Genomic DNA, 26157 nt, shown 5'->3' with positions numbered 1-26157 from the left:
TTACTGATATGAAAGGAATTAATTTTTGTTGCTTTGCTATTTGTTTTCCATGTCTCAGCTTTTTTTTTTTCTCATTTTCTACATTACCATCTTTTGTCCTTAGTTGGTTGTTGTTTTTGGTAAGGAAACATTTAAATTCCTTTCTCATTTCCTTTTGTATGTATTTATTCTTTTTACTTACCTTGAGATTACATTTAACATTCAATAATTTTAACAGTCTAATTTGAATTTATGCCTCTTTTTATTCACTAACCAAAAAATAGTGTACTCATCTATTTTTGATACCACAATTACATTGTTAACAATTTTTAATAATTATTTTAATGCATTAGTTTCTTAAACTGTGTTGGAAACAAAATGTGAATTTAAAAACCAAGTTACAGTAATACTAGTTTTCAAAATTACTCATGTACGAATGTGTTTATTGAGGTATTTATCTCTTTATCTGACTTTGATTTATATTCTAGTGTCCTTTCATTTCTCCATACAGGATTTCCTCGAGCATTTCTTGCATTGTAGATCTTATCATAACAAACTTTCTTAGTTTTTATTTATCTGAGAATGTCTTTGCCCTCCTCATTCTTGAAGGACATTTTCGCTGGACAATAATTCTTGGTTGACGTTTTTGTTGGCAATATTCTCTTTCTTGAATTGAGTGATTATCCTGGTGAACTGAAGTTGTTGATCTCAGTTTTGTTTGAATCCAAAGCCCAAATATTGGTAGGTGTAAAGACAAAGACAAAAATCTTGGCAGTCATAGAACATTTTTGTTTGATCAGCATAAATGGTTTGATTTTGAGAACATAGACAACTCTAAGTTAATAAACCAATTTTGCACAATTCAGAGAGTACATTTGTCCGGAGCCGTCCGGAGTATGCGCAGTGTTGCACAACATGTGCCATCAATTAAGTTTCGCTTTACCATTTCGCCTGCTGAGAAACCACAGGTTTTTCCTGTTAATCAAATGAGACTGGGAGGTACGATGGGAGGAGCTACCAGGATATAAGAAGAGAACCAGGAGAAGGTCAGGAGGTTATTGCGAGAGGTTATTGCGAGGGGTTACTGCGAGAGGAGCAGAGAGAAGGCCAGGGAAGGTAGAAAGACAGGGAAAAGTAAGAGAAGGTAAAGGAAAAATAAAGAAGCAACCGCTAGCGTCAAGTTGTCTCAAGCCCCTCATTTCAATCCTCAGCCCTTCTCTTTTCTTGCCTACGAATCCCGCGGGTTGGGACATACATTTACCTCATGTAAATTGTTATCCCTTGGTATTGATTACAGTGCTACATAAATGTTCCTTTAGAATTGGGTAATGGGAGGACCCTGAAAAGTAAGTGACAGATTTATGCACAAACTAGTAAAATGTGATAAATACAAAATAAATGTGATAAATACAAAATAAAGGTTTCTGTTACTTCAGAAACCCAAATCCACCTTTGAGACCTTTTGAAGTGCCTTTCCTCTTTTTTTCCTATTTTACAGAACTTATGAATAACATGCAGTACTTTATGTCTGTTAATTTATATATAAATCTTTGATGTTTTACCTGGAAAAAATAGAATACACCGAATTATTGGACTTAGAGTTACAATTGATGTTTATGTTTGGCTTCAAAGTTCAAAGGAAAAATCCTTGTCACATGCCCATGCAGTCAGCAAACTAAAAACAAAAATTCATCGTAATCAGAGCATCTCCTCACTGAGTTACAGAAAATGATATTGTGGGATGTTGTGATGTATGTATGCATATACATTCATTGTTATAGAGAATAAAATTACTGTGAAGTGAAGATTTTGATGGCTTTTTTTGATGCTTGAAGGGGTTTTCTTTTGGTTCACTTGAGATTAACTGAACACAAATTGGGTGTCACTAGATCTAACAAATACTGCTCTAAGTAAGCTGTGTCATCATAGGCAATGCATTTAAAATCTCTGCTTGATTTCCACTCTTATAAAATGTGGACTTTATTAAATCCATGACTATACACCATGTTTTGTATTTCACTGTCTTTCTGCTTTTATATTTATTTCTTATTCTAGTCATGTTTTAAGCTTCTTGAGGATAGAGGCCAACCTTTTATTTATATTACTTATAGTACATTCAATATGTAAACATTCTCTAAATACTTGTTAGATTGAGTTGATTGAGAATCTTTGCCATCAACTTGGACTTCTTACATCTACATGATTTTCTTACTAAATATAATACAAGTTGGCATTTATACAGAATTAATATTCAATCCTTTTTCAGAATGCATTTATTTTGTAATGCCATTTGAAATGTCATAGCAGTAACAATTTCTGTTTGTGTAACAGTACAGCAAAAGTGAAGCTGCAGACATGAATTAAAATGTGTGTTTATGTATGTGACTGATACACCTATCACCCATAAACATATACATATATAGATAAAAGTATGTTTATATCTATATCTCTTTCTGTATACAGAAACTCACATACATATACATGGAAACTGAAAAATACACCAAAGATATGTTGTGTGATCAAAGATATGTTGCTTGGACCAACAATACCACTAAAAATTTATATGTGGTTTATACTGCTGACTATAAACTGAGTGCCTAAAATCTGTGCCATAAAGGATTTGTAAATGTCTCAAGACAACAGTATTATATTTGTGAAGCAATCTGCTGCTGACTTTGAAACATTTAACTCAATTCAGTAATTTATTTAGCAGCTTATTTTCAGATACAGCTGGTAATATTCCAAAACCAGTCTCTGTGCCCTTTTAAGATTTGATAATTCTGTGTTCTTTCAGATGGTAATATTCAAAATTAGGTGTAATCTTGACATAATGTAGTTGTATGGTGTTCCTAGTCAGCAAGCTGAAAGGTATTTCTTCACTGGAGCCATACCAAAAAAACAAAACAAAACAAAACACCTCCGCTTGAGGGACTGTCCCAGTAGTTTATTCACGTTGGTTTTCCCTTGATGGTTAGTTTGAAAGAGTGGTTAAAACCAGCCTAAAATGAAGAGGTTAAATGGGCTCTCTATGTTGAGTAGAGGTTTTTATTTAGCATCCCTAGAATGGGGAAATGCTTGACATGTGGCCAAATAATGAGCTGTATATGGGAATCAGTTATTTGCATCTCTTTGTAGTTATTTTTAAAAGTTAAGAGGTTTTCCTAAGTAAACATTTTTGGTTTGGGCATTTTGGTTAACTTAAAATATACTATTTGGAGACAGTGGAGTTAGAATCTCCATGTGAGGGATTGGAACTGAGGAAGGCACAGTTATGACTGCTCAATGAAATAGAGTAGAAGACAGAGTAGAAGACATTTTTCATAATTCTCAGGAATTTATCAGCATGTAGATGGGAGTGTGTAATTAACATGACAGAGAAGACATTTTAGTTGGTATGTGGAAACTATGTATATGCATGGTTGAGTCTTGAACACATATTTTAAATGTCTAAAATTCCAAATATAGTTATGGTAAGAATGATCAGTTAATATAGTCAATATTTTAGTTAATATAGTTAATAGTTAATATCCCTTCATTTATAAAGGTGTAAATTGTAGGGGAATTATTGTCATGGGGAAACATAGACTGAGTAAGACTGTTCTTAGCTTAATAACTTCAGGCAATACAGTCTTATAATTCCTGTCATTTTTTTCTTTGTCAGTGCAGAAGTAAATTTTATTTTTATTTTTAATTTTATTATTTTTTTGAGATGTTGGTTTACAAACTGCATTATTTTGTAATACAGGCTCACATCTCTTTATATGTATAACCATACCACACCCACCACTAAAGCACACCCATAATTCTCCCCATAATCCATTGGGCCACCCCCCCACTTTTGTTCCCCACCTCCCAGCCTATCCTTCTGGGAGCCTCAGTTATACAATCAAATTTCTAGGGTTTGTTTTGGTCTAGTTTTGTCTGTCTCTTTGTTTTGTTTCTTTATATTTCGCATGAGTGAAATTTTTTTTTAAAGATTTATTTATTTATGCATATAAGAACTGGGGTACAGGCCAGAGGTGTGGGGGTAGGGGGCTGAGAGTAATCACCAGAGAGAGTGGGGGACAGAACAGGCAAATCTGCTGAAATACACCGTTGAGGGGAGCTGCGGCGAGTCAGGAGAGGTCTGCTGCACCATGTGGGTAGCTCCCTGGCCAGGGATCAAACTCGTGCTGCAGTGGCTGCGAACAGCTTCATAGGTTGCATCCTAACTAGCCCTTGCACCACCAGGGAGGTCACATGTGAGTGAAATCTTGCAGAATTTGTTTTTCTCCTTTTGAATATTTCCACTTAGCATAATCTTCAGTTCCATCCATTGTCACAAAAGACAAGGCTTCATCTCTTCTTATAGCTGAATAGTAAGGAATAAATTTTAAGTGACAGATTATTTTCTGACTTAAAATATAGAGGTGTGCTCTTGGATTATAATAGTGAGAATCTTTCCAACTATGTATGTGTATCCACCCTTATGTTTGTGTTGGAAATGAATAGAATGACATAAGACAGTAGAAAAGTCAGAGCTACAGGGAAGATGGTGTCAGAGGAGGTTCCTTGTTCTGCTCCCAGGAGAATAATTTAAAGTAGTCTAGACAGGCCCTTCACTCAGAGGATTCCATGACTTGAAGCAAAACTAGAATACCTCCTGCACATCAGAGAGCAGTGCTAACTGTATGCAATAGAAGAGGCACTGAAGGAAACTCAATGAAATAAAAGGTGGGTGGGGAAAGAATACCTCAGGACATCTGATGTTTATTTCCAGTTGTTTAACTATTACAAGTATATTTGTTATGAAAATTCACATTCCAGTTTTTCTTTGAGCGTTCGTTTTCATTCATTTGGGGTAAATACCCAAGATAATTGCTATGTTGCATAGATAGTGTGTGTTTGGTTTTTCCAAAAAAAAAAAAAAAAAAAAGCTACAATGCAACTTTGTAGAGTGACTATATCATTTCACATTTTTACCATAAATTTGCAGTTTCTCTAGATCTGCACAGGCAGTTGATGTTTTCTTTGTTTGATTTTGGGTGTTCTCAGGGGTGTGTATTGATATCTTATTCTGTTTTTGATTTGCATTTTCTTAACATCTAATGATGTTAAGCATCATTTTGTATGTTTGTTTACCATCCATATACTCTTTTTGGTGAAATGGTTTGTTTCTTTGTTAAGTTTTGACAATTCAATTGTGCAAGATGTGTGTCAGAAATGCGATTTGCTGTTATCTCTCAGTCTGAATATTGTCTTTTCATCTATTAAATTTCAGTTGTTTTTAAAAATATCTTTTGCTATAGAGATTTGAGTATTGGAGGAACAAGCTACTTTTAAATTAATCTTTGAAGTAAGGCTTAATTTGCAGTCAAAATTTGTGTAAGTTAGGCACTGAAGTAGTGTGTTTATTTTTTTCAGGAATGGTCCCCAAAGGAAGAAAAATGTATGGTTATAATAGTTTGCCTGATAACTTAATAGCTTACCTATAGTTAATGTGAGGAGACAATTAGTCACTTATCTCAGGACCTCAGACATTTCATTTAGCTTTTCTAAGCTAAGCTTTCTTAATCCATGAAATGAGGGGAAAGAAGCTTATTATAAAATGTCTCCTCCACTTTTTAAACTTAGTCTTCCTTACTATCAAGGAGCAGTTCTTCCATGGCTACCTGTAATATCAGATGTTGACTTGTAGACTTTTTTCAGTCAAGACTGTCTTAATCCAGAGCTCGGATATTATTTTATGTTGTTGAATGTGTTTTTCCCACCCTACAACTCATTTAAGGAGGAAAAAAAAACTAAGTAAAGTAAAAATGAATGTCAAGAGTCTCAAAATTCTCAAACAACATGCTTATATGGACAAAAAAGGCTTCTGGAAGGTGCTCTAGAGCAGCAGAGAATACCCTTTTCTCCTAAGCAAGAAGATTCTTCAGGAACAAAGAATCATTTGAATGCACTGTTCATAAGTTTTCAGTTTGGAAGCCTGGAGCCAGAAGCCCAGGGTTTTACTTAAGTTTTGATGTTTGGGTCAGGAAAGGGGAGGCAAATTTGCTTGCTATCTAAATAGCTCAACTGCTGTTCTGTTAGTATTTCCAGAGGAGAAGAAAATGATATTCTAGGAGTTGGCATTTATCAGTATGTGAAATTAATGAAAATGAATATAAAAAATAATATTGCCACAGTAACAATTTCCATCAAGGTATTAAAATTTGTACTTTTTAAAAACAGTTGGCCAGGTTACAGTTCTTATGTATATCCAAATATATACATTTACAACAAAACATATAATATGTATTGTTTGTAGCCAGATATAACTGTTCACATTTAAATTCTGTCTTCTGACTTACGTGTGATTTGATTTTTGTCAAATGACTGTTTTCTAATTGTAAAGGAGGATTATAATATATAAGCTCACTTAAGTGTTTACAGGTATTAGCTATGACCTATACTTATATTGTGTTAAAAATAACTGCCTCAGTGTTATTTTGAGGACTAAATGAGTTAATAAGTGCAAAGCCCTTATAACAACAACTCCTGGAACATAGATTTAAATACTGTTTAAGCCTTATTACCTAACTAATAAACTACTCCTGTAGGAAATCAGTGCTGAGGAAATTACTCCTTTTTGACAGGTGTTTTTGTGTGTATATTGCCCTCAAGAAGAATTTTACAAAGTTGTGCATTTTTAATTAGTGTGTGTTTGTATGTGTGTGTGTATATATATATTCATTCCATTTACTGTTGTTAATTTTATTTTGTACAGTATGTTAAAATGCTTGGAATTTTAAAATATTCCCTTTTTGGGGATACTGACAACTTTATTTAGTATAATTTGAATATAGATAAAGGGAAACAAAGGGAGTAATGGGTGCTCATGGATGAGGCATTTAATCTGGTATTTAATGTCTGTATATGACTAAGGAACAAGAAAGTGAAGACTTAATGGAAGGGATGATCCTGTGGAATAGATGTGGTGAGAAACATTCTATGAATGAAAGCACATACGTTTTTGTCTTGTCTTGTTTTGGTGTTCAGAAGTCAGGCAAGGGAAGGTGCATATTAAATTGCAGGGAAGGGTAGTGAGAACTCTGTCTTACTTGTAAGAACCATATAAAGTGTGGCATGGGAGTGTCATATAAAAACTTCATCAGAGAAGAGACATTGAGAGTTTTTTCAAACTTGATTATTTGTTCATGTTTTAAGACTTGTATTTATTTTGATTTTCTAACAGTAAATTCTTAGTGTCCTAAGCCAATAGTCTCTATTGTATTCGTACTAATTTTTTTTTTTTTAAGGAGTTCAGTTTGTTGAAATGAGCAGTCGTAAATCAAAGAGTAACAGCTTAATACAAACGGAGTGCCTTTCACAGGTGAGTATGTATTTTCATTAATTTCAAGGTCTGTTAGCATGCAATAGTGATGAGAGAAATTGTCATCTTTTTAACTTGAATTTTCCAGTTAGCACTGATGAAGAATCTTTCCATTCATAAGGGGGGAATTATCTTGTGCTGTTCTTTTATTTCATCCTTTTAAAAAAGTGTTTGGGTAGTAGAATCCTAACTTGGGTTTTCCTCAATGGGGTGTGATTTCAGTTAGTTTAATATTATGTTCAGAGTGTCTTCAGTTTGAAGTTGTATTTAATTTCTAAGTATTTTGGTTTTTGATGCTGTGACAAATGGAATTTTCTTAATTTCATTTTGGGCTTGTTCATTATTTTTGCATATAAATCAGTTGATTTTTGTACCTTAATCTTGTATGCTGCAGCCTTGCTCATCTCATTTTATTAGTTCTAATAGGTTTTTAATTTATCCCTTACCTGCAAACAGAGTTTTACTTCTTCCTTTTCAATCTGGATGTCTTTCATTTCTTATTTTTGTCAAATTGCCTTTGCTAGACCCTTCAGTACAATACTGAATAGAAGTAGCAAGAGCAAATATTCTTGATTCGTTTTTTTTTAAAAGATTTTTTTAAGATTTATTTATATATTTATTTATTTATTTATTTATACAAGCACTAGGCATAGTCAGAAGCATGGGAGGGTGAGAGAATTCACCAGAGCCAGAGCTGGGGGCAGAACAGGCAGAAGGACCAAAGTACACTGCTGAGGGGAGCAGCGGGTGGCAGGAGAGGTCTGCGCGCCATGTGGGACTCTCCTCCGGTGGCCGGGGAGCAGCCGGGGATTGAACCGGCGCTGCAGAGGCCGCAGGCAGCTTTGCAACCCAGCGCTCAACCGCTGTGCCACTGGAGAGGCCCTCTTGATTCGTTTTTGATACTGCGGGAATGCATTTATTCATTCACTGTTGAGTATGATGTTAGCTATATATAGGTTTTTGTACATGCACTTTGTCATGTTGAGGAAGTCCTCTTAAATTCTTAGTATGTTAATCATGTACATTTAATATTTAGTGCACACTCTGCATGCCTAGTGCTGAGCATATAATGTCTCTTCCTTAAGTCTGGTAGGGAGTGGGCAGGGTATTTCTGCCCATTTCTATTATCTGTCTTACTTTGTTTCGGGCCTCCCTGTGGCATAGCAGGTTGAGTGCAGTGCTGTGAAGCTGTCTGCAGCCACTGCAGAGCCACTAAATAAATTTTTTTTTTAAAGATTTATTTTTTTATTTATTTATACAAGCACTGGGTACAGTCAGAAGCGCGGGAGGGTGAGAGAATTCACCAGAGCCAGAGCAGGGAACAGAACAGGCAGACCGATGAAATACACTGCTGAGGGAAGCAGCGGGCGCAGCAGGAGGGGTCTGCGCGCCATGTGGGACCCTTGCTGGCAGCCAGGTATCGAACTGGTGCTGCAGAGACTGTGGGCAGCTTCGCAGCCCAGCGCTCAACCGCTGTGCCACCAGGGGAGGCCCCTAAATAATTTTTTTTTTTTTAAAGCTCTTTATTTTAAATCTTGAAGGAAAATGTTTAACTATTTCAAAACAAGTTTTTTTTTTTTTAAGATTTATTTATGCATACAAGAGCTGGGGTACAAGTAAGAGATGTGGGGGGCGAGAGGATTCACCAGAGACAGCGGGGAGCAGAACAGGCAGACTGACCTAAAGCACTGCTGAGGGGAGCAGCAGGCACTACAGGAGAGGTCTGCTGCGCCATGTGGGCTGCTCTCTGGCCGGCTGGAGATTGAGCTCATGCTGCAGAGGCTACAGATTGCTTCATAGTGTGGTGCTTAACCTCTTGCACAACCAGGGAGACCCCAAAAAAGTTTTTAACAAGTATAATTTGCATATCTTCATAAAGTGCACAAATTTTCCCTGTATATCTGTATACCTGTTTAACCTCCATCCCAGATCACTTTTAGATTTTGCAACTCTTTGACTACAACTTCTTCACTTTATCCTTACCTTATATTTATAATACATAGTTGCTGCCTATCTAATAGAGTTTATGAAGTTTTAAAAAAAGGACTAAGATGTCTTTATTTCTATGATTTTCTGAGGAATACACATTATGATTAGTCAAGTATATTTGCTCACTTAAGTGTTTTCAGTTACAGCTTTTACTTAACTATAACTATTATTGTGTTTAAAACAAATGTGTCATTTAACTTTTGAAACAGGCTTAACTTTTAAAGCAGAAAGGTGTTATTGTCTCCATATTACAGGTAAACAATAACAGTTCAGATAAGGCTAACTTTAAAATTCATGTAATTAGTTCTTCATGCTGTCAATCTGAGAAAAACAAATATTCTTAGAGGCTTCTTTTTTTTTATTTTTTAACATCATTGTTCATTTTTAAACAATATTTGCTTCCCCCCCCACATAGTCCCCCTAGAATTTCCTTCACCAATACACTGGTACACCATCACCACAGTCCCCTGTGCTCCTTCCTCCCTCCCTCAGATCCCTCTCCAGCCTCCTCCCCTGCAGGATGTCTCTTGATTTATAATTGTCTTTTTGTTTTGTTGTGTTTTGTATTGTTGTTATATTTTCACACTGATGTCTTATTTGGTTCCCCTATATTCCTCCTGTAAGTGAAACCATCTGATATTTTTCTTTTTCACTGAACATAATTCCTTGTAGCTCCATCCTCCATCCACAAGCTGTGAATGGTGTGAATTTATCTTTTTTGATTGTGGAGTAAACAACTAAGTCTAAGCCCGTCATTCTAAGGCTATAAGAATTTAACACCTTATTCGAATTCTAGAATTTTATTTTTAATTTTTTCCAGTGATACTTATTATTTAGCATAGATGAATGTGACTTCCTCCATACCATTGAGCATTTCCTTATATGCTGAATTACTACACTTTGTTGATTGTTTATTGAATGTGTTTTTTATTTCTAATGTATTTGCAGCATTTTTCAGGTATGGATTATGACCTTTCAGTAGTATTGTGCGCCACATCTAATGGGGCCTGCTTAGATTTCCTTAGAATCCTGACTTTTATGATACATACAGATTGGGCTTGAACTGAGCAAATTTAGATGTGTTAGTCTATGGAGTTGTAGTACCTGAACATTATTAAATTAGATTACACTGTTACATTCTCTTTTCTGTCCCTTGACTGACATACAAAATGAGGTATTCTTTAATTCACATGCATAAAAAAACCCTTCCTATAAGCCCTTAAGTAGCTGATATGGCTAAAATAAAGTCATTCTCCCTCTGTGAAACCTTCACAACTAAGTTCTCATCCTTTCTCTGGGACTTGAAAGAAGTAAAAAGAACTATTTTATAGAAAATTGTAGAATTTTTGAAGAACATTCTTTAAGGAGGGTTGAATTGCTTCATTAATACCTAAATGTGATTGTTATATGTCTGTTCTCATTCATTTTTTTATTGCATGTGTAGTAGTTTCATTTATTCACTTTATTTTCATCAGGTACACAGAATTTTGCGTGAAAGATTTTGTCATCAGAGTCTACATAGTAATCTATTTGGAGTACAAGTGCAATATAAGTAAGTTTATGAACCTGCTTATAGATGTCCTTTATCTTACACAAATTTTATCTTAAACAGTGCTAATGAACAATTTTATAGAGGTAAAAGCCCTTTGCTTTGTCAAAGAAACAAGCGAAAGCAGAAATAAATATTTCTATAATGAGAAAGTCCTTTAATTTTAGAATTGTGTAGTTTTTGTTATCTTGTATTATAAGGAAAGTTCTGCACTTTTTACAGCTATTGTTGTCCCTTGAGCCATAACATAAAACCATGGTACTTCCTCTTGAGATTTCCAGAGTCACTATTGGCCTACCATCTTTTCGGTATTCTTCTGTGTAGGACTATTTAGAGCATGAGTCAAATGCCCAAAGGGAGAGAAATAAGGAATGCCTTTTTCTGTGCTTATTCAATTTCAGCTTTTAAAATGTATCTCTCTGCAAATTATTGCAGCGTTATTAAATTTTGGTCTATTTTTGTTATTTCAGACACCTTATTGAGCTGCTAAAAAGAACTGCTATCCATGGAGAAAGTAACTCAGTTCTTATTATTGGGCCCCGAGGATCTGGAAAGACCATGGTAAAGTTGTTTATTATGGTAGTTTTTTTGTTTTTGTTTTTTGCTTTGGTAGACAATTATGTATTGTATGATTCTTATGGAAAACAAATGTTTTATTTTGTTACTAACTTTTTTTTTCTGCGTATCTGTGAAGTCGTGTGAAGCCATGTAATGTTGGTATTAAATATACTTCTTTTAATCTTATTTTTCCCCACAATAACAAATTTTCAGCGATGTTTATTCTGTCATGGTCTTTTACCCTTCAAGAGTTAGTGATTGCCAGTGGGAAAAGCAAACTAACATTGACTGAGCCTATACTTGACCCTTTTATCTGTGTTCTATCATGTATTCTTTACACTAACTCTGCAAGTTATTTATTGTTCCTGCTTTTCATAGCTTAACTAACTAAGCTATGCCATGCATTCTGTTTTTCCTATTTTATTATTGTTTAACCTTGAGTCAAGCAATTTTTTATGTGTAACTAATATCTTCAAAAATGATCTGCTTTCCTTCTATAATAATTTGCTTAGTTACTTCAAAAAGATATCTTTGCTTTTCCCCTTATTCTTTCTTTTCACATTCTTTATTCAATTTATAGGCTATATTATGGCATTACGCTGAAAGTATTACTATTCTAAATAGGTTCTATGCAGTCTGTTTTCCATTATATTCCATTCAGTAGATTTAGATTTCTCAATTTTAAATCATGATGTGTAATGAAGTAAAAGTACGCTTTTATTTTTTATGTCTACTCTTCATTATGTAAGATGGATAAATTAAGACTTCAGGATTATACTGTTCTACCCATTTCCCATGATTCTAGGTAACTTCTTTTTCAGTAGTTTAAGAAGTTTTCACATTTATTTTGTTATCATAATACTTAGAATAATTTTTTATTATTAATAAGTTCAGTTTGGTTTAGTGCTACTATGCCCAATAGTTCCACAATCACTATTTATTTTTGAGTTTTTAATCATGACTTTTCCTTTGTTTTTGACTTCAGCTAATTTGGGTGATTTTATATGCTTTTGAGCTACTAGAATATTTTAAATTATTAACAGTAAGTCTGTTAATAGTAGAATTAATGAACAAAGGCTATGCACATAAAGGTTACAGAAAATTAAATACAATTCCTCTGGAACTTGTAAACATTGAACTCTCACTCATAGTTAAGTAAATTAAATAAAAAGTATACTAATTTTCTCTATCCAGAAACCCCAAAACCCCTTAAGATTGATAACACAGAGTTTGTAAACTTATAAATATGTGCCTGCTACTTATAAACTTTATGCTGCAACTAAAATTAGACAAAAAATATATAACCAGTTACAAATGCACATATCCTTGATTTCTAGCAACAACACTTCTAGGAATTTACATTGTGAAATAACATATATATAGAGTTATTCCTTGCAGCTCTATTGTCAACCATGAAAGATGAGAAGCAACATAAATGCCCATCAGCAGGATACTGGTTACAATATCATGTTGTTTTTTTTTTTTTTTTACCATGCAATAGACTATTATGCAGCAGTTGAAAAGAATAGCAAAACAAAATTCATATTTCTGTTGATTGGCACAATAACCAAAAATTCCCTGTTGTATTAAGCAATAACACAGTGTTGGGGTTTTTTTTGTTGTTGTTAAGCGGGATAGGACTTAGGCAAATTGAGACTAGATGTAGAAGTCTCTTCACTGTGTCTTTTTGTACTTTTGATGCTTGGTCTGTATGATCATACAATATTATTTTTAAGAGAATGAAAAATTAACTGAAGGCAAGGGAGGAAAAAAAAACCCAACAAGCTACTTAGCAGAACCTTCTAAAATCATCCAGACCAAAGAAATATAAAAGGAAGCTTACTAACATCAGGGAACTTAAAAAAAAAACAACAACAAAAAAAAACATTATTTTAAATATACCAACAATTTTTATTTTTTTTTTTTTAAATAGAGGCATGTTTTACTCATTTATTTATTTGTTTGTTTGTTTTGTTTATACATGCACTGGGTACAGTCAGAAGCGCGGGAGGGTGAGAGAATTCACCAGAGCCAGAGCGGGGAGCAGAACAGGCAGAAGGACCGCAAGTACACTGCTGAGGGGAGCAGCGGGCGGCAGGAGAGGTCTGCGCGCCATGTGGGACCCTCCTCCGGTGGCCGGGCAGCAGCCGGGGATCGAACCGGCGCCACAGAGGCTGCGGGCAGCTTCTCAACCCAGCGCTCAACCGCTGTGCCACCGGGGAGGCCCACCAACAATTATTTTTCACATAACTTACAAGATGGCTGGAAGTTGAAACTCCTTGATCACAATTTTTTCCCCGTTAGAATTAATATCGATTTTGTTTATGTTATGTGGGAATACTACAAGGGTAGACTTTTCTCTTTTGCCATAACAAACTGCTGTACCAACCTGGATAGTGTAGATTATGCTCTCATAAGAACCCCAAATCTCAGTATCTAATTATAAAAGAAAGTTGTCATTTAAGGGGAGTGATTATCTCAACTTTTTTTCCCATACAAACCCCACTAAGGGGAAGGAGCATGATTAGTGATGGATACACAAAGTTCCTACCCAAAGGTGATACAGATCACATCTCCTTACCATTCACTGGCCAGAGTGATTTATATGGTCACCGCTGATTTTAAGAGAGCAGAAAAGTACATTTCTTCTATATGCCTACAAAGGAGGTTAACCCAAAAGTATTTAGTGAATGTCAGTTGTGCCTACTACAGCTAATTTAATATGATTTTTGTGTGTGACTTTTCCTGTCTGGGTGCTTCTAGAATCGTAGCACATTGAAAATTTCACAGGCTGTGCCTAACTACTAGTCATAAGAATTGGTACTCTATAGGCCCTTTTAATATAAAATAATATCTTTCTTCAGTAAAGTACAATTTTCTTTTTTATCCCACTTTTCATTACTTTCATAAAACATCATGTAAATGTTCAAAGAACATTTTTAGGTAATATTTTAATTCAGAGTGGTAGTCTTTCTATCAGTAAGAAGAGAAAATGAGGTCTAGGAAATCATTACATTAGACCTGTTATTATATTATAAAACCTTATCTTCAAATAAAATGGCAGTACATCAGAAAGGTTGAATCTCAAGATTTGTACATCAAAGTATCAAACCTAAAAATACAACTTGAGCAGTTAATGATTGAATTTATTCTGAACTTCATCTTAGAAGTTCATTCCTAGCTGTGTGGAGAAAGTTCAGAAAAAAGTAAATAACATTCCATTTTATTAGCAAATTTGCTAAAGTATGTATATTTTTTACAAACAAAAGCAGATCCTATAGCATTCCTGTATGCCCCTTCCTACTCTTCCACCTTTCTCCGATCTTGTCTTTAGATAGTTCTCTATAAAGAATGCCACTTCCTACCTGGTGTTTAGCTCATAGTATGACAGTTGATAATGTTCAGATTGTCTCTTTTTAAAAAACCTAGGCTACCTGTAATTATACCATGATGACTAGAATGTTTGATGTCTTGCTGTAAGACCTAGTGATTTAAAATGAAGCTATTCGCTTCTTATTGCACAAAGATATTACAATGACAAATGGAAGTAGACTATTCCAAGTATCAATACTTACATTTTGTTTTTCAAAATAGTTTACCAGTAGTCCCAGTGCCTTTGTTGAAGTTCTTTTTGTCTTCACTAATTTTTTTTTTCTTTAAGATTTATTTATTTATTTATACAAGCACTGGGTACAGTCAGAAGCGCGGGAGGGTGAGAGAATTCACCAGAACCAGAGCAAGGAACAGAACAGGCAGACTGACGAAATACACTGCTGAGGGGAGCAGGGACGGCAGGAGAGGTCTGCGTGCCATGTGGGACCCTTGCTGGTGGCCGGGGATCGAACCTTTGCTACAGAGGCTGCAGGCTGCTTCGCAGCCCAGCGTTCAACCGCTGCGCCACCAGGGGAGGCCCATCTTCACTAAATTTTGATGCCATCTTTACTAATATTTTTTTACCTACAGCCTCTTTTCTTGGACCATTTATTTTGATTGTACCCTTTTAATATTAATTTAATATTAGAAGAAATAGTCCAACACTGTTCTTCCTTTAAAGTTTTTTGACCTTTCTTATTTCCATTTCTTTACATATTTTAAAGGAACACATGCAGTATTTAATATGAGGAGATGTAATATGATGTGGCAAAAAAGATGTATTAAAAGTACATCAAAACACAAAAGTTATGTTGCAGGGAAATCTGTAATTATAAAAAGGAGAGCCTTTATCATTGAATGATTTGAAGTAGTGTAACTCTTCTGAGTGTAACTGTAAGTATTTATACCTAGTAGTAATTATTATCTTGAGTAAATTACTACTGGCAATAATTTATTTTATAGCAACTTCTAAGTTTGTTTAATATTTTCTCTATTTCCCTAGCAGTTAACAGAGGGAACATGTCTTACTCAATTTAACCTCTTGTTTCTTTTTATGTTTTCCTTTCATCATAACATACAGTATAGTTCGTGGTGTAGCATAGAAATTGATATATGTGGGTCGATTTTTTGCAACTGTTCAGCATTGTTCTGATAAATATTTTTCAATGACTTTTAACTTATTTCAATGAAATTTTAGTAAAGTAAATTTTAAAAACATGTAATGGTCTATGTTGTGAGGTTCTTAAGAGGTTTTGTGTGACTTGGAGAGAAATAGTTTTTTGAAAACTTGAGGGTTTCTTCTAAGCATCTGTTAGAGGCTTGGGTAGAAGACTGAAAGAATGTGTTATTATTCCTGACTCCAACATATGAAGAAAACTCAAACATTAGAGCCTTATTTAAACCTTTTATCTGTAAGAATTTACAAATGTATTTGTTAGTTTAAAACCACAGGCTATTAATATTTTATTTCCATTATTCACAGTTTAAAATGAGTACGGGCATATTTTACCTGTTAAATATTTGGTACACTTTTTAATATTATCTAGTTAATAAACCGTGCTTTGAAAGAGCTCATGGAAATTGAAGAAATGAGTGAAAATGTATTACAAGTTCACCTAAATGGTAAGTATGCCATCATTTTGCTATTGGATATGATATAAGCCATGTGAGCATTTTATATTATGATACCAAATTCACTTGTATGTTTTAAATCTGAATTTAATAACTAGATCCATGTCTAACAGCTTTCAGTTTAGCACACCATGCACAATACTTTCAGAAACTGAAAATATTAAACAATAAAGGAGGCATGAAAGGACTCTACTGTTTGTCGCCTTTTTTACTTCGTAATAACACCAGCTGCAAGATAAATGGTTCTTTGAGCCTACCAAATGTCTTCATGCTGAGTTTTAAAGAGGAAATAATGTAAACCGACAAACTATTATACTTTCTAGAAAGTTTAAAAGCATTTGAAAATTATTTGACTGGAAAATGATCTGCCTTTTATCAGATTTTTTTTTTAATTAAATACTTGTAAATGGACTTTATTTCAGGACTGCTACAAATCAATGATAAAATTGCCCTAAAGGAAATCACGAGACAGTTAAATCTGGAAAATGTAGTTGAAGATAAAGTTTTTGTAAGTTTCATTTCTATCCTTTTATTAAATGTGCGTGAATGTAAAGTCTGTAGCATAGTTTCATAAATTTGGAAGACTTGGGGAAGGGTTCAGAGATTTTGAATTGAAATTAGCAAGATTCTTATGGAAACTTTATACTATGGTGTATTCATTCATGATATGTTTAGCATTTTTTAAAGTAAATTATACTAGCTTTATCAAATACATAAGTACATTATGGGTTAGTGTGAATATTATTTGAGTTTGTTTCATTATCTGTAATATAAATAGTTGATTTTCTATCCTGGAGATTTATTAATATAATTATTAAAATATAGCATTTTCTAGTCATAAGAGACTTGAGTAGCATAAGAGAAGTGGGAAATACGCTAAATTTGAAGCTACAGAAATATAGACTTAGATCTACTCTTTCAAAAATTGGCTACCTGGTAATATTTCAGATTCTTCATCTGTTAAACGGACATCCTTTTAATACACTTCTCAGATCCGTTCTTTAAAAAAAGCATTAAACATCATTTATTATTTTTACTTTTTATGCTGGATCATAATGTATTACACAAATTTCTTTTATTTCTTACTACTAAAATGTTTTTAGAAATCTACCCATACTTCATGTAACAGTTTGAAATCTCAAAACAGTGAACATCATTAAATTAACCTGATTGGAAATATTTGTAACTTTTATTCAACTTTACCTATCACTTGATTTATAGGACTCAAGGGAAGCATAATTAACTTAATTTATAACAGTTTTAATTTTCATGAGGAAATGACTCATTCTCATATTTCTTAGGCAATTGAATTGGGTTATATACCCAATTTCATTTTCTGGTCACTAGTGAGCATGCACTTCTATCACTTTAATCTCTCATCTGTGTGCTTTATAGCCATAAGGCTAGCATTTAGGAATTTCATTTTTTATTAAATACCGTCAAATTTTTTTACCTGTTATATATTATCCTTCCATTGTCTTTAGATCTTTGAAGTATGAATTCAAAATATGTCTCCCTCCCCCCTTGCCAGTAAACTGAAATTCTACTTATGTTTTTTAATGTTTTGACTTTTTTTTTTTTGTAGTGAAGTAGCATTGGTTTGCTCTGTATAAGTTTCAGAGCTATAGGATACACCTCTTCAGCTATATGTTACTACATCACACCTATCACCAAGGCATCCGTAATACTCTGCCATAGTCTATTGGGTTCCCTCCACACTTAGATTATATATCTAACATTCATGCTCCTCTTCAAAATATAATGTTTAAAATAATGGACTATGTGGTCAGAAGAGTTACTATTATATAGCTAATTTTCGCTTTGATTTCCAGTTGATCTAAATTTGTGTTTCCGACTTTCCTGAATGGGCCTTTTCATATTAGATTCATATGACCTAATGAAAGTTACAGTTGTTTATCATCCTAGTCTTCTTATAACTATATAGAGAGATTGTAAATTTATTTCTATGTTATATAGATTAGACACCTAAGTCTCAGCATAATTAGTTGCCGGGCTTCATACGATTACAAATGCTGGACATGAGGAACCTGTGACTTAACCCAGAATCTTTTTTTTTTTTTTTTTTTAAATACACACACACACACACATACACACACACATATATCAAGTAGCAGAGTGTATCAAGTAGCAAACTTGTATATTTTTACACTTACATGAATCTTTAAGTATGTATTTAAGTACATTTTTGAGTGTGTATGTATTTATATTATTATGTACTAAATGTCAGTTAAAATATTCTTTATAAAACACTTACAAGATAACTAATCTTTGAGGAATTTTGACCACTAATTTCTCAAATCTCTTTCAACCTTTTTCTTTTTCATCCTTTGTTTAAGTTATAGTATAAACCTTCTCTCTTTCATCTTTTGTTTAAATTATAGTATAAACCTTTTGACCTATCTGCTTTGGAAACAGCACTGACTTGACATCATATAATTGTCATAAAATATGTAGAAACACTTAAAAACTTAAGCTATTTTATATCAGTTTTCTTGATTGGAAAACAAACAAGTGGGGTTTGGGTGTTTTGTTTTTTTTTTTTTTCCTTCTCTACATCTTTAAATTTAGTTTGCAGTTTCTTTAAATTGAAAAATATAGAATTAATGATTTTAATGAAAAGTATATTTAACAGGGACTGTACCCACAAACTAAAATATCTAAATAAAGCACTTACTACTCTTAATTTCTATCTAGAATAAGTTACATCCAAAAGTGTTTAGGCTATCTTCCAAGTAGTCATAGTAAATTTGATATGCTATATACACATTCCATAATAAGCTCTTGAATAGAGATACTCTATCATAGTATCTAATGGTTGGGACAGATTTCTTCTCCCTTTTCCTTTTAGGTCTCATTTACATTTGTGACCTTTTTTTTTTTTTAGCAGAATAAATTAGAGTCTTGCAAGAGACTAATGTCTTTGAAGGTACAAAATCAATGGATTTCTAGTTTCTCTGACTAGAGTATATGACCTATTCAAATCTACCTTTAAACGAAGTTGACATTTTTCCACATTTTGTCTGGAAAATAAAAAAGTAGAGCTTGATGTGTTAATGACGTTTTCTGTGCTGTGCTGTCCCTGCTATTGATATTTACATTTCTGATTGAAAGCATAGCGATACCAAGCTGAGAATTTGGCCAGTGACTAGGAGAAAATACATAGTGTCTGTATAATGTCTAATGGTTGATAACACTCTTATTTTTTATTTCACTGAACTTCTAGTCATGGTTTCTTTTCTTTTTGTTATTCAGGGAAGTTTTGCTGAAAACCTTTCATTTCTTCTGGAAGCTTTAAAAAAAGGTGAATATTTGCTTATTTAATAATATCAAAAGAATAAGATTGGCTCACTAGCTCCATACCTAAAAATTAGTTGGATTACTAACTATATACATAAAAATATACATAAATATATACATAAAAATGAAAGAGCTAGATATAATACCTGCAACAATAAAATATAATTGAAGAAAACACTGGCAATATGTTCCATGACATCAGTGATAAAGTTGGTTCTCGAAATTCAGCCCCTTTGACAAGGGAAATAAAAGCAACAATCAACAGTTGGGATTACCTCAAATTAGAAAGCTTTTACATAGTGATTAAAAAAAGAAAAAGATTTAAAAGACTTCCTACTGAATGGGAGAAAATATTCACACGGCATTTAACTGGCAAAGGGTCAGTATCTGAGATATATAAAAAATTTATATATCTTAGCAGTAGACAGTGAACAACCCAGTTAATAAGTGGGCAGCAGATGTTAGGAGATAATTCACCAAAGGGGATATCGAGAAGGTCAAATAGATACATATCAGTAGAAAAAAATGTTCATCATCATTTCCAATAAGAGAGACACAGGTCAGAACACAGGCCTCACCTCACAACTTCCAACAAGTGCTGAAGAACATGTGAAGAAAGAGCAACACTATTATACTGTTGGTCAGATTGTAAAATGGTTTGACCATGTGAAAAGCAATTTGAATTCATCTTAAAAAACAAAAAGCAAAGATTGTACTATCCAACAATCCCACTCTTTCACAGAGCATAAAATCATCAACATAAAAGAACTATGTGTACTACAGTGTTTATTGCAGTACGGTTTAAAATAGCTGGGACAAGAAAGCAGCCTAGACACCCAATAATTGGATCAAGAAGATGTGGTATCTCTACACTATGAATTACTGTTCAGACATAAGGAAAAATGAAATGCAGCCATTTATTGAAAAATGGAAGGAATTTGAGGGAATTATATGAAGTGAAGTAAGTCAGATTAATAGAACAAATAGGGTATATTTACATAATGATGATTTGAAAATATACAAAAACCAGCACACATTAATGAGCATATTGAAAAATGAGAGATTAAAGGAGGAAATACATGTTTTATTATCTCTTAGAGTAAGTCTCTTTTATCTGGTTCTTTTCATCATTTATGTAACGCTAATGCCTTAAACCTTAAGGTATAGTGATTGTCCTGCTATTGTTTTTTCCATTGTTGTGAAAGACAAATGAATCCATAGCCATGCTGAATTTTCTGATATTGTTAAAATAATAAAATTTGTGATTAGGAGTTAAAGTGACTGTGGTTTAGAATTAGACATTCTGATCTAACCAGTATTTATAAACATAATTTCTATGGGAGGTATACTTTTCATTTGTACCAACTAAACAAGTCTCTTTTGAAACAATAGTTTTGTTCACAAATTTTGATTCCCATTTAATGCCAAAGTTCTGGCCTATGTAGCTATTAAAAGATCTTTGTCAGTTTGCTGATGATGGAAGAATGTTTCTATAATTTTGTCTCCAATCATTCTTAATTTTTCATCAGTAAACTGCTAGAATCTAATAATTAGACTTTGAACTATTTGAATGTAATAAAAGCTATCTTTGCCTTGAGAATAATTCTTTCGTTGTTGAATAAATGTATGCATCAGTAAATGCCTCATCCAAAGTAGGTTATCAATATATGTTTGTTGAATTGAGTTTTAAAAATGGAAATTTAGTAAATAGTTAGGAAATTTAAGAAAGGTTTATATAATTGTTTGTTATTGTGTTTTAGGAGACCGGACTAATAGTTGCCCAGTGCTTTTCATTTTAGATGAATTTGATCTTTTTGCTCATCATAAAAACCAAACACTCCTCTATAATCTTTTTGATATTTCTCAGTCTACACAGACTCCAATAGCAGTTATTGGTCTTACATGTAGATTGGTAAGTATTTCTATTTTAAAAATTTTATTGTAGTGTTTAGAAAATTAAAGTTTTAAAACTGATAGTTTCTTTTGTAGGTTCGGAATTTTATTTTTTTTTTTTTAAGATTTGTTTATTTATTTATTTATACAAGCACTGGGGGTACAGTCAGAAGCGTGGGAGGGTGAGAGAATTCACCAGAGCCAGAGCGGGAAGCAGAGCAGGCAGAAGGACTGAAGTACACTGCTGAGGGGAGCAGCGGGCGGCAGGAGAGGTCTGCGCGCCATGTGGGACCCTCCTCTGGTGGCCGGGGAGCAGCCGGGGATTGAACCTGTGCTGCAGAGGCTGCGGGCAGCTTTGCAACCCAGCGCTCAACCGCTGTGCCACAGGGGAGGCCCTGGTTCGGCATTTTAAGTGTTTCACCAATGTCTGGCTCATTTATCCCACTTTTTAACTCTGTTTTAGAAAAACAAGAAAACAGTTATCATACATACTCCCTCCCCACCTCCAGTGTAATCATTGAAGAAAACATGTGAATTACATTTTGCAAATAAATATAACTTTTACATTAGGTATAAAAGAAGTTAAATAATCTCACAAGTGTTTTATAAAAATCACTAATAGTTTCTACTCTTGCATTTAACACTCTTCAGTTTTGAAAATGTTTGGACTCGACTCAAAATGATATTGCCCTAACTTTCTAAGTATACATTACTAGAAATGGATGGAATGGATTAGCTTATCAAGCTATCACAGTAGATCATGGCTCCTTTGCCTTCAAGGGATTTTAGAATGATTTTTACCCATGGTTTTAGTGTCACTGTCTCATTACTTTGTGAAGACTGTGCATGATTAATCATGTGAACCTTCAGGTAGCTACAGAAACTTTCTTATGTTTCTGTTTTTTAGTCTCATGGTATGAATTTACAATTCAAGTAACACTGATATTTGTTACTTATCTTCATACTGTGACTGCTATGTGTGTATAGCTTTCCTTTTCCCCTTCTCCATTCCATTGGGGTCATTTACATATTTCCTACAGCTTTGTTTTCAAAGAAAAGTGAGTCTCTACTAAGTCATTTTTTAATAATCCTCTTTCTAGTGCTAGTTTTTTTTTTTTTTTTTAATGGCGTAATTTTCTCTGACATTCTCTAGTAATCTGGAAATTATATGATGTATGCCTTCATAATAAGTATCCCTAATAGAACATGTGACTGATTTCTTCACATATCTTTATTCCTCTTTGGGAAAAGCTACAGTTTTATCACAGGAATTAAGGAAGCATCTTCCTCATTGCTAAAAATCTTTCTTTTTGTAGAGTGGCAGTGGGAAATGTTACAGACCCAGTGAAGGATCAATTAAAGTGGTCAGTCTTCTTTAGCAGTATTATCTGAGGCTCTTTTCTGTTTGTATAATTCTTTAACTGCAGTTCTTTCAGGTGTAAGTATATCTATGTGTCCATGTTTATTGGGAAAGAAAAAAAGCATATATGTAATGGAGACTTTGGCAGCAAGCAATCCTTTTTCTTTGGAAGTAATTTTTTAAATATTCATTCTAATAAAAAAATAAATATTCATTGTAGCCCCATATTGCCAATTTTTGTTTACTGTCTAGCACCAAAATATCTTTTACTTCACCTCTTTGCAAATCCAAATTCAGGCACTTAATTATTGCTTGCATAGATTGCTTTAACTACCTTCAGCAACCTACCTAAACGTGTGATCTAGAGCTGCTCTTTAATAGAAAGTAGATGCACAATATTTCTCTCTCTGAACATAACTTTTTTCTTTTTTCTCCTATGTTGACACAATACTTTCCTTTAACCTATATAAACATTTCATGTTTTTCATTAATGCTTCTGCTTTTGCCTCAAACCAAGCTATTAATATTTTCTGTCTTCCTTCCCAAACTAGCAATGATTTTTTGATCACTTGAATACTCTTCTCCTATATGATTGTTTTTTTAACCTAGCTATTGGGAAAAATCAGTGGGTAGGCTTAAAAATCTGTATTTTTGGACCTCGCAATAGCTTCTTGTAAAAAAATTCTTTATTATTACAAAAAATTGGCAGTAAACTTGATTCTCATCCTTTAAGAAAAACAAATATAAGTAGTTTCTAAAATAGCACTAAAAACAGACTTAGTTATTTCATGCTCTATTCCTGCCACTTTTCTCTTCTTGTTTGTTACTTGTGTCCAGCATGACTTCAGCTTAAATATGTGGGTAGTTCAGTGAACTGCAATTTTCTCTACTACACATGTTGCCTCTTGAGTGTTTGCTACATAAAACAATGAAGATATTTAAATTTTTGTCTATAGAATAAGTCTCACTACATTTTCTATCTTAATTTTGCTCTGAAATCTTCATAGAATATGTGAAATTCCTTAATCAAACTGTTGATGCTACTGTGCTATAACTTTAATAATAGTTGTAAATTTTTCAGCATTTACTTTAGGTCATTGCAATTTAAAGATTAATTGAGAGTAATATTATAGGATAAAGGCATGACATCATCAGGATAACAGTTTATTTTTTTTTCTATGTAGCATTTTATTTTATTTTATTATTTTTTTAATAATAAATTTTATTTTTATATTCCCCATACAATTGCAACCCCCCCATTCTGACCCAATCCCTCCCCTCCCACCCCCCACCCCTCAAAAAGTGTCTCTGGTTCATAGTTTTTTGTTGATTTTGATTTTCACTTTCTTATCGTTACTCATTTTCCTGGTCCCTTATTTAGGTTTTCTAGATTCCTGCTATGAGTGAGACCATCCGGTATTTTTCTTTTTCTTTCTGGCTTATTTTGCTGAGCATGATTCCTTCCAGCGCCATACATGTTGCTGCAAATTGCATGTGTTTATCTTTTTTGAATGCTGAGTAATATTCCATGGTGTATATGTACCACATCTTCTTGATCCAGTCATCTATTTTTGGGCATTTGGGTTGTTTCCAAAGCTTAGCTATTGTAAATAGAGTTGCTATAAACATAGGATAACAGTTTAGAAGGGGACAAGTTACCATTTAAAGTAGCTTACATGAAAAAATTTTGTGTACTCTTGGTTTATTTGCAAGCCAGTCTTACTTCTATTGTCTTATAATTCTAAGGAGATCAAGGAAATCATTTGAATTTTTAAACACTTGCATAAATATATTTTAATGTTTAATTGTATATTTCAGGATAAGAATTGCTTAATTTTAGGTGATGGTTCGAAACCTTAAATCTTTAATATTTGTGTATGTGTTTTTTTAACACAAATCTTATATGTTTGTTTTTAAGGATATTTTGGAACTCTTAGAAAAAAGAGTGAAGTCACGATTTTCTCACCGTCAGATACACATAATGAATTCATTTGGTTTTCCACAGTATCTTAAAATATTTAAAGAACAATTATCTCTGCCTGCAGAATTTCCAGACAAGTTTTATGCTGAGAAGTGGAATGAGCATATTCAGGTAACTTGGAACAAAGGCATTCAGATGATTTTGTGTATTGCTGTACCATTTGAAAATAAATTTTTATGAATAAATTTATAAATTAGCACAAAGCTGATGTTACTGTGGCATAAAACTGTAGAAATAGAAATTCTACAATTTTGTGTGTTTTGATCTTAGGAAAGAAAATTGAAATGTTCTCTCTCCTAATTTTTCTGTCAAGATAACTTTAATGAGCTTTTCTTTTGTTTAGATTTAGCTTATATTTTAGATTATTTCATAATTAATTTCTATCATTATTTTCTTTATAAATTCAGCAGTATTTTAGCTTAGTGGTTCATACTCGCCTGTCCAGTGTATTTTTGTTTTTCTTTTTTTCCAATTCTCATGAACAAGTTCATCTTATATCTCATTGGGGCCATTTAAAGGCAGTGTAGACTGTGAAACCTCTGATTATATTATCTACATATGCAAATTATGTCTTGGAATCCTTGGAACCCAGAGGGTAGGGATATAAAGGCACATTGAAATGTTGTTTTAAAGATCTTGTAGACTCTGTAAATTTACCTATACTTTATTTGAGCATTCTTATTTATACTAGTCATTGTAATATCAACCCAATATATTAATCTGTTTATCTTATACTGACAAGAAATTTTAATTGATAGAAAGAAGAGAGTGTGAATATGTTTAATAACAAATGAAAAGCAGTGTTAATAAATCCTACATAGTAGAATCTCTTTTTAAAATATGGGGCCTTGGAAAGTGGGAAAGAATATAAACAGTCCTTGGTTTTGAAAGAATTGGGATAAACTGTTGTATAATATTAAACACTAATGAGTGAGGATTATCCCTGGATGATTAGTTATTCAGTCTGTATTCACTGGTCAAAACAAAGACTGCATTATGTTAAAACCATAATGATAGATTGTACTTATAAAACCTTTTTTCCCCTAATTTCCCTTTTTTCTTGCCCTCTCATACTTACTCACATAACCAACATGTTCTGTTTTGTTTTTGTTTTTTTTTTTTCAATTGAGGTAACATTGGGTTATGTTGTTCATGTTATATGTATAGAATCTCCC

General features: G+C 33.3%; 1 protein-coding gene across 2 annotated transcripts in view; it reads left to right on the top strand.

The window, feature by feature from the left end:
- ORC4 (origin recognition complex subunit 4) overlaps window positions 1-26157 on the top strand; it is a 56375-nt gene that overhangs the window by 16265 nt on the left and 13953 nt on the right. For both annotated transcript variants that reach the window (XM_037523301.2, XM_054699715.1), the window contains exons 2-9: window positions 7257-7330; window positions 10795-10871; window positions 11339-11429; window positions 16346-16421; window positions 16853-16938; window positions 19704-19752; window positions 21509-21660; window positions 24920-25093. In XM_037523301.2, the coding sequence (XP_037379198.1) occupies window positions 7274-7330; window positions 10795-10871; window positions 11339-11429; window positions 16346-16421; window positions 16853-16938; window positions 19704-19752; window positions 21509-21660; window positions 24920-25093 (762 nt within the window). In that variant the 5' untranslated portion in view covers window positions 7257-7273. The remainder of the gene's footprint in view (window positions 1-7256; window positions 7331-10794; window positions 10872-11338; window positions 11430-16345; window positions 16422-16852; window positions 16939-19703; window positions 19753-21508; window positions 21661-24919; window positions 25094-26157) is intronic.

Source organism: Talpa occidentalis, unplaced genomic scaffold (genome assembly GCF_014898055.3).
Source record: "Talpa occidentalis isolate TD23 unplaced genomic scaffold, MPIMG_talOcc4v2.1 talOcc4.3, whole genome shotgun sequence".
In the NCBI taxonomy this organism is placed as follows: Eukaryota; Metazoa; Chordata; class Mammalia; order Eulipotyphla; family Talpidae; genus Talpa; species Talpa occidentalis.
Note: the sequence above shows the minus strand (reverse complement) of the source record. Positions and strands in the feature narration are given on the sequence as shown.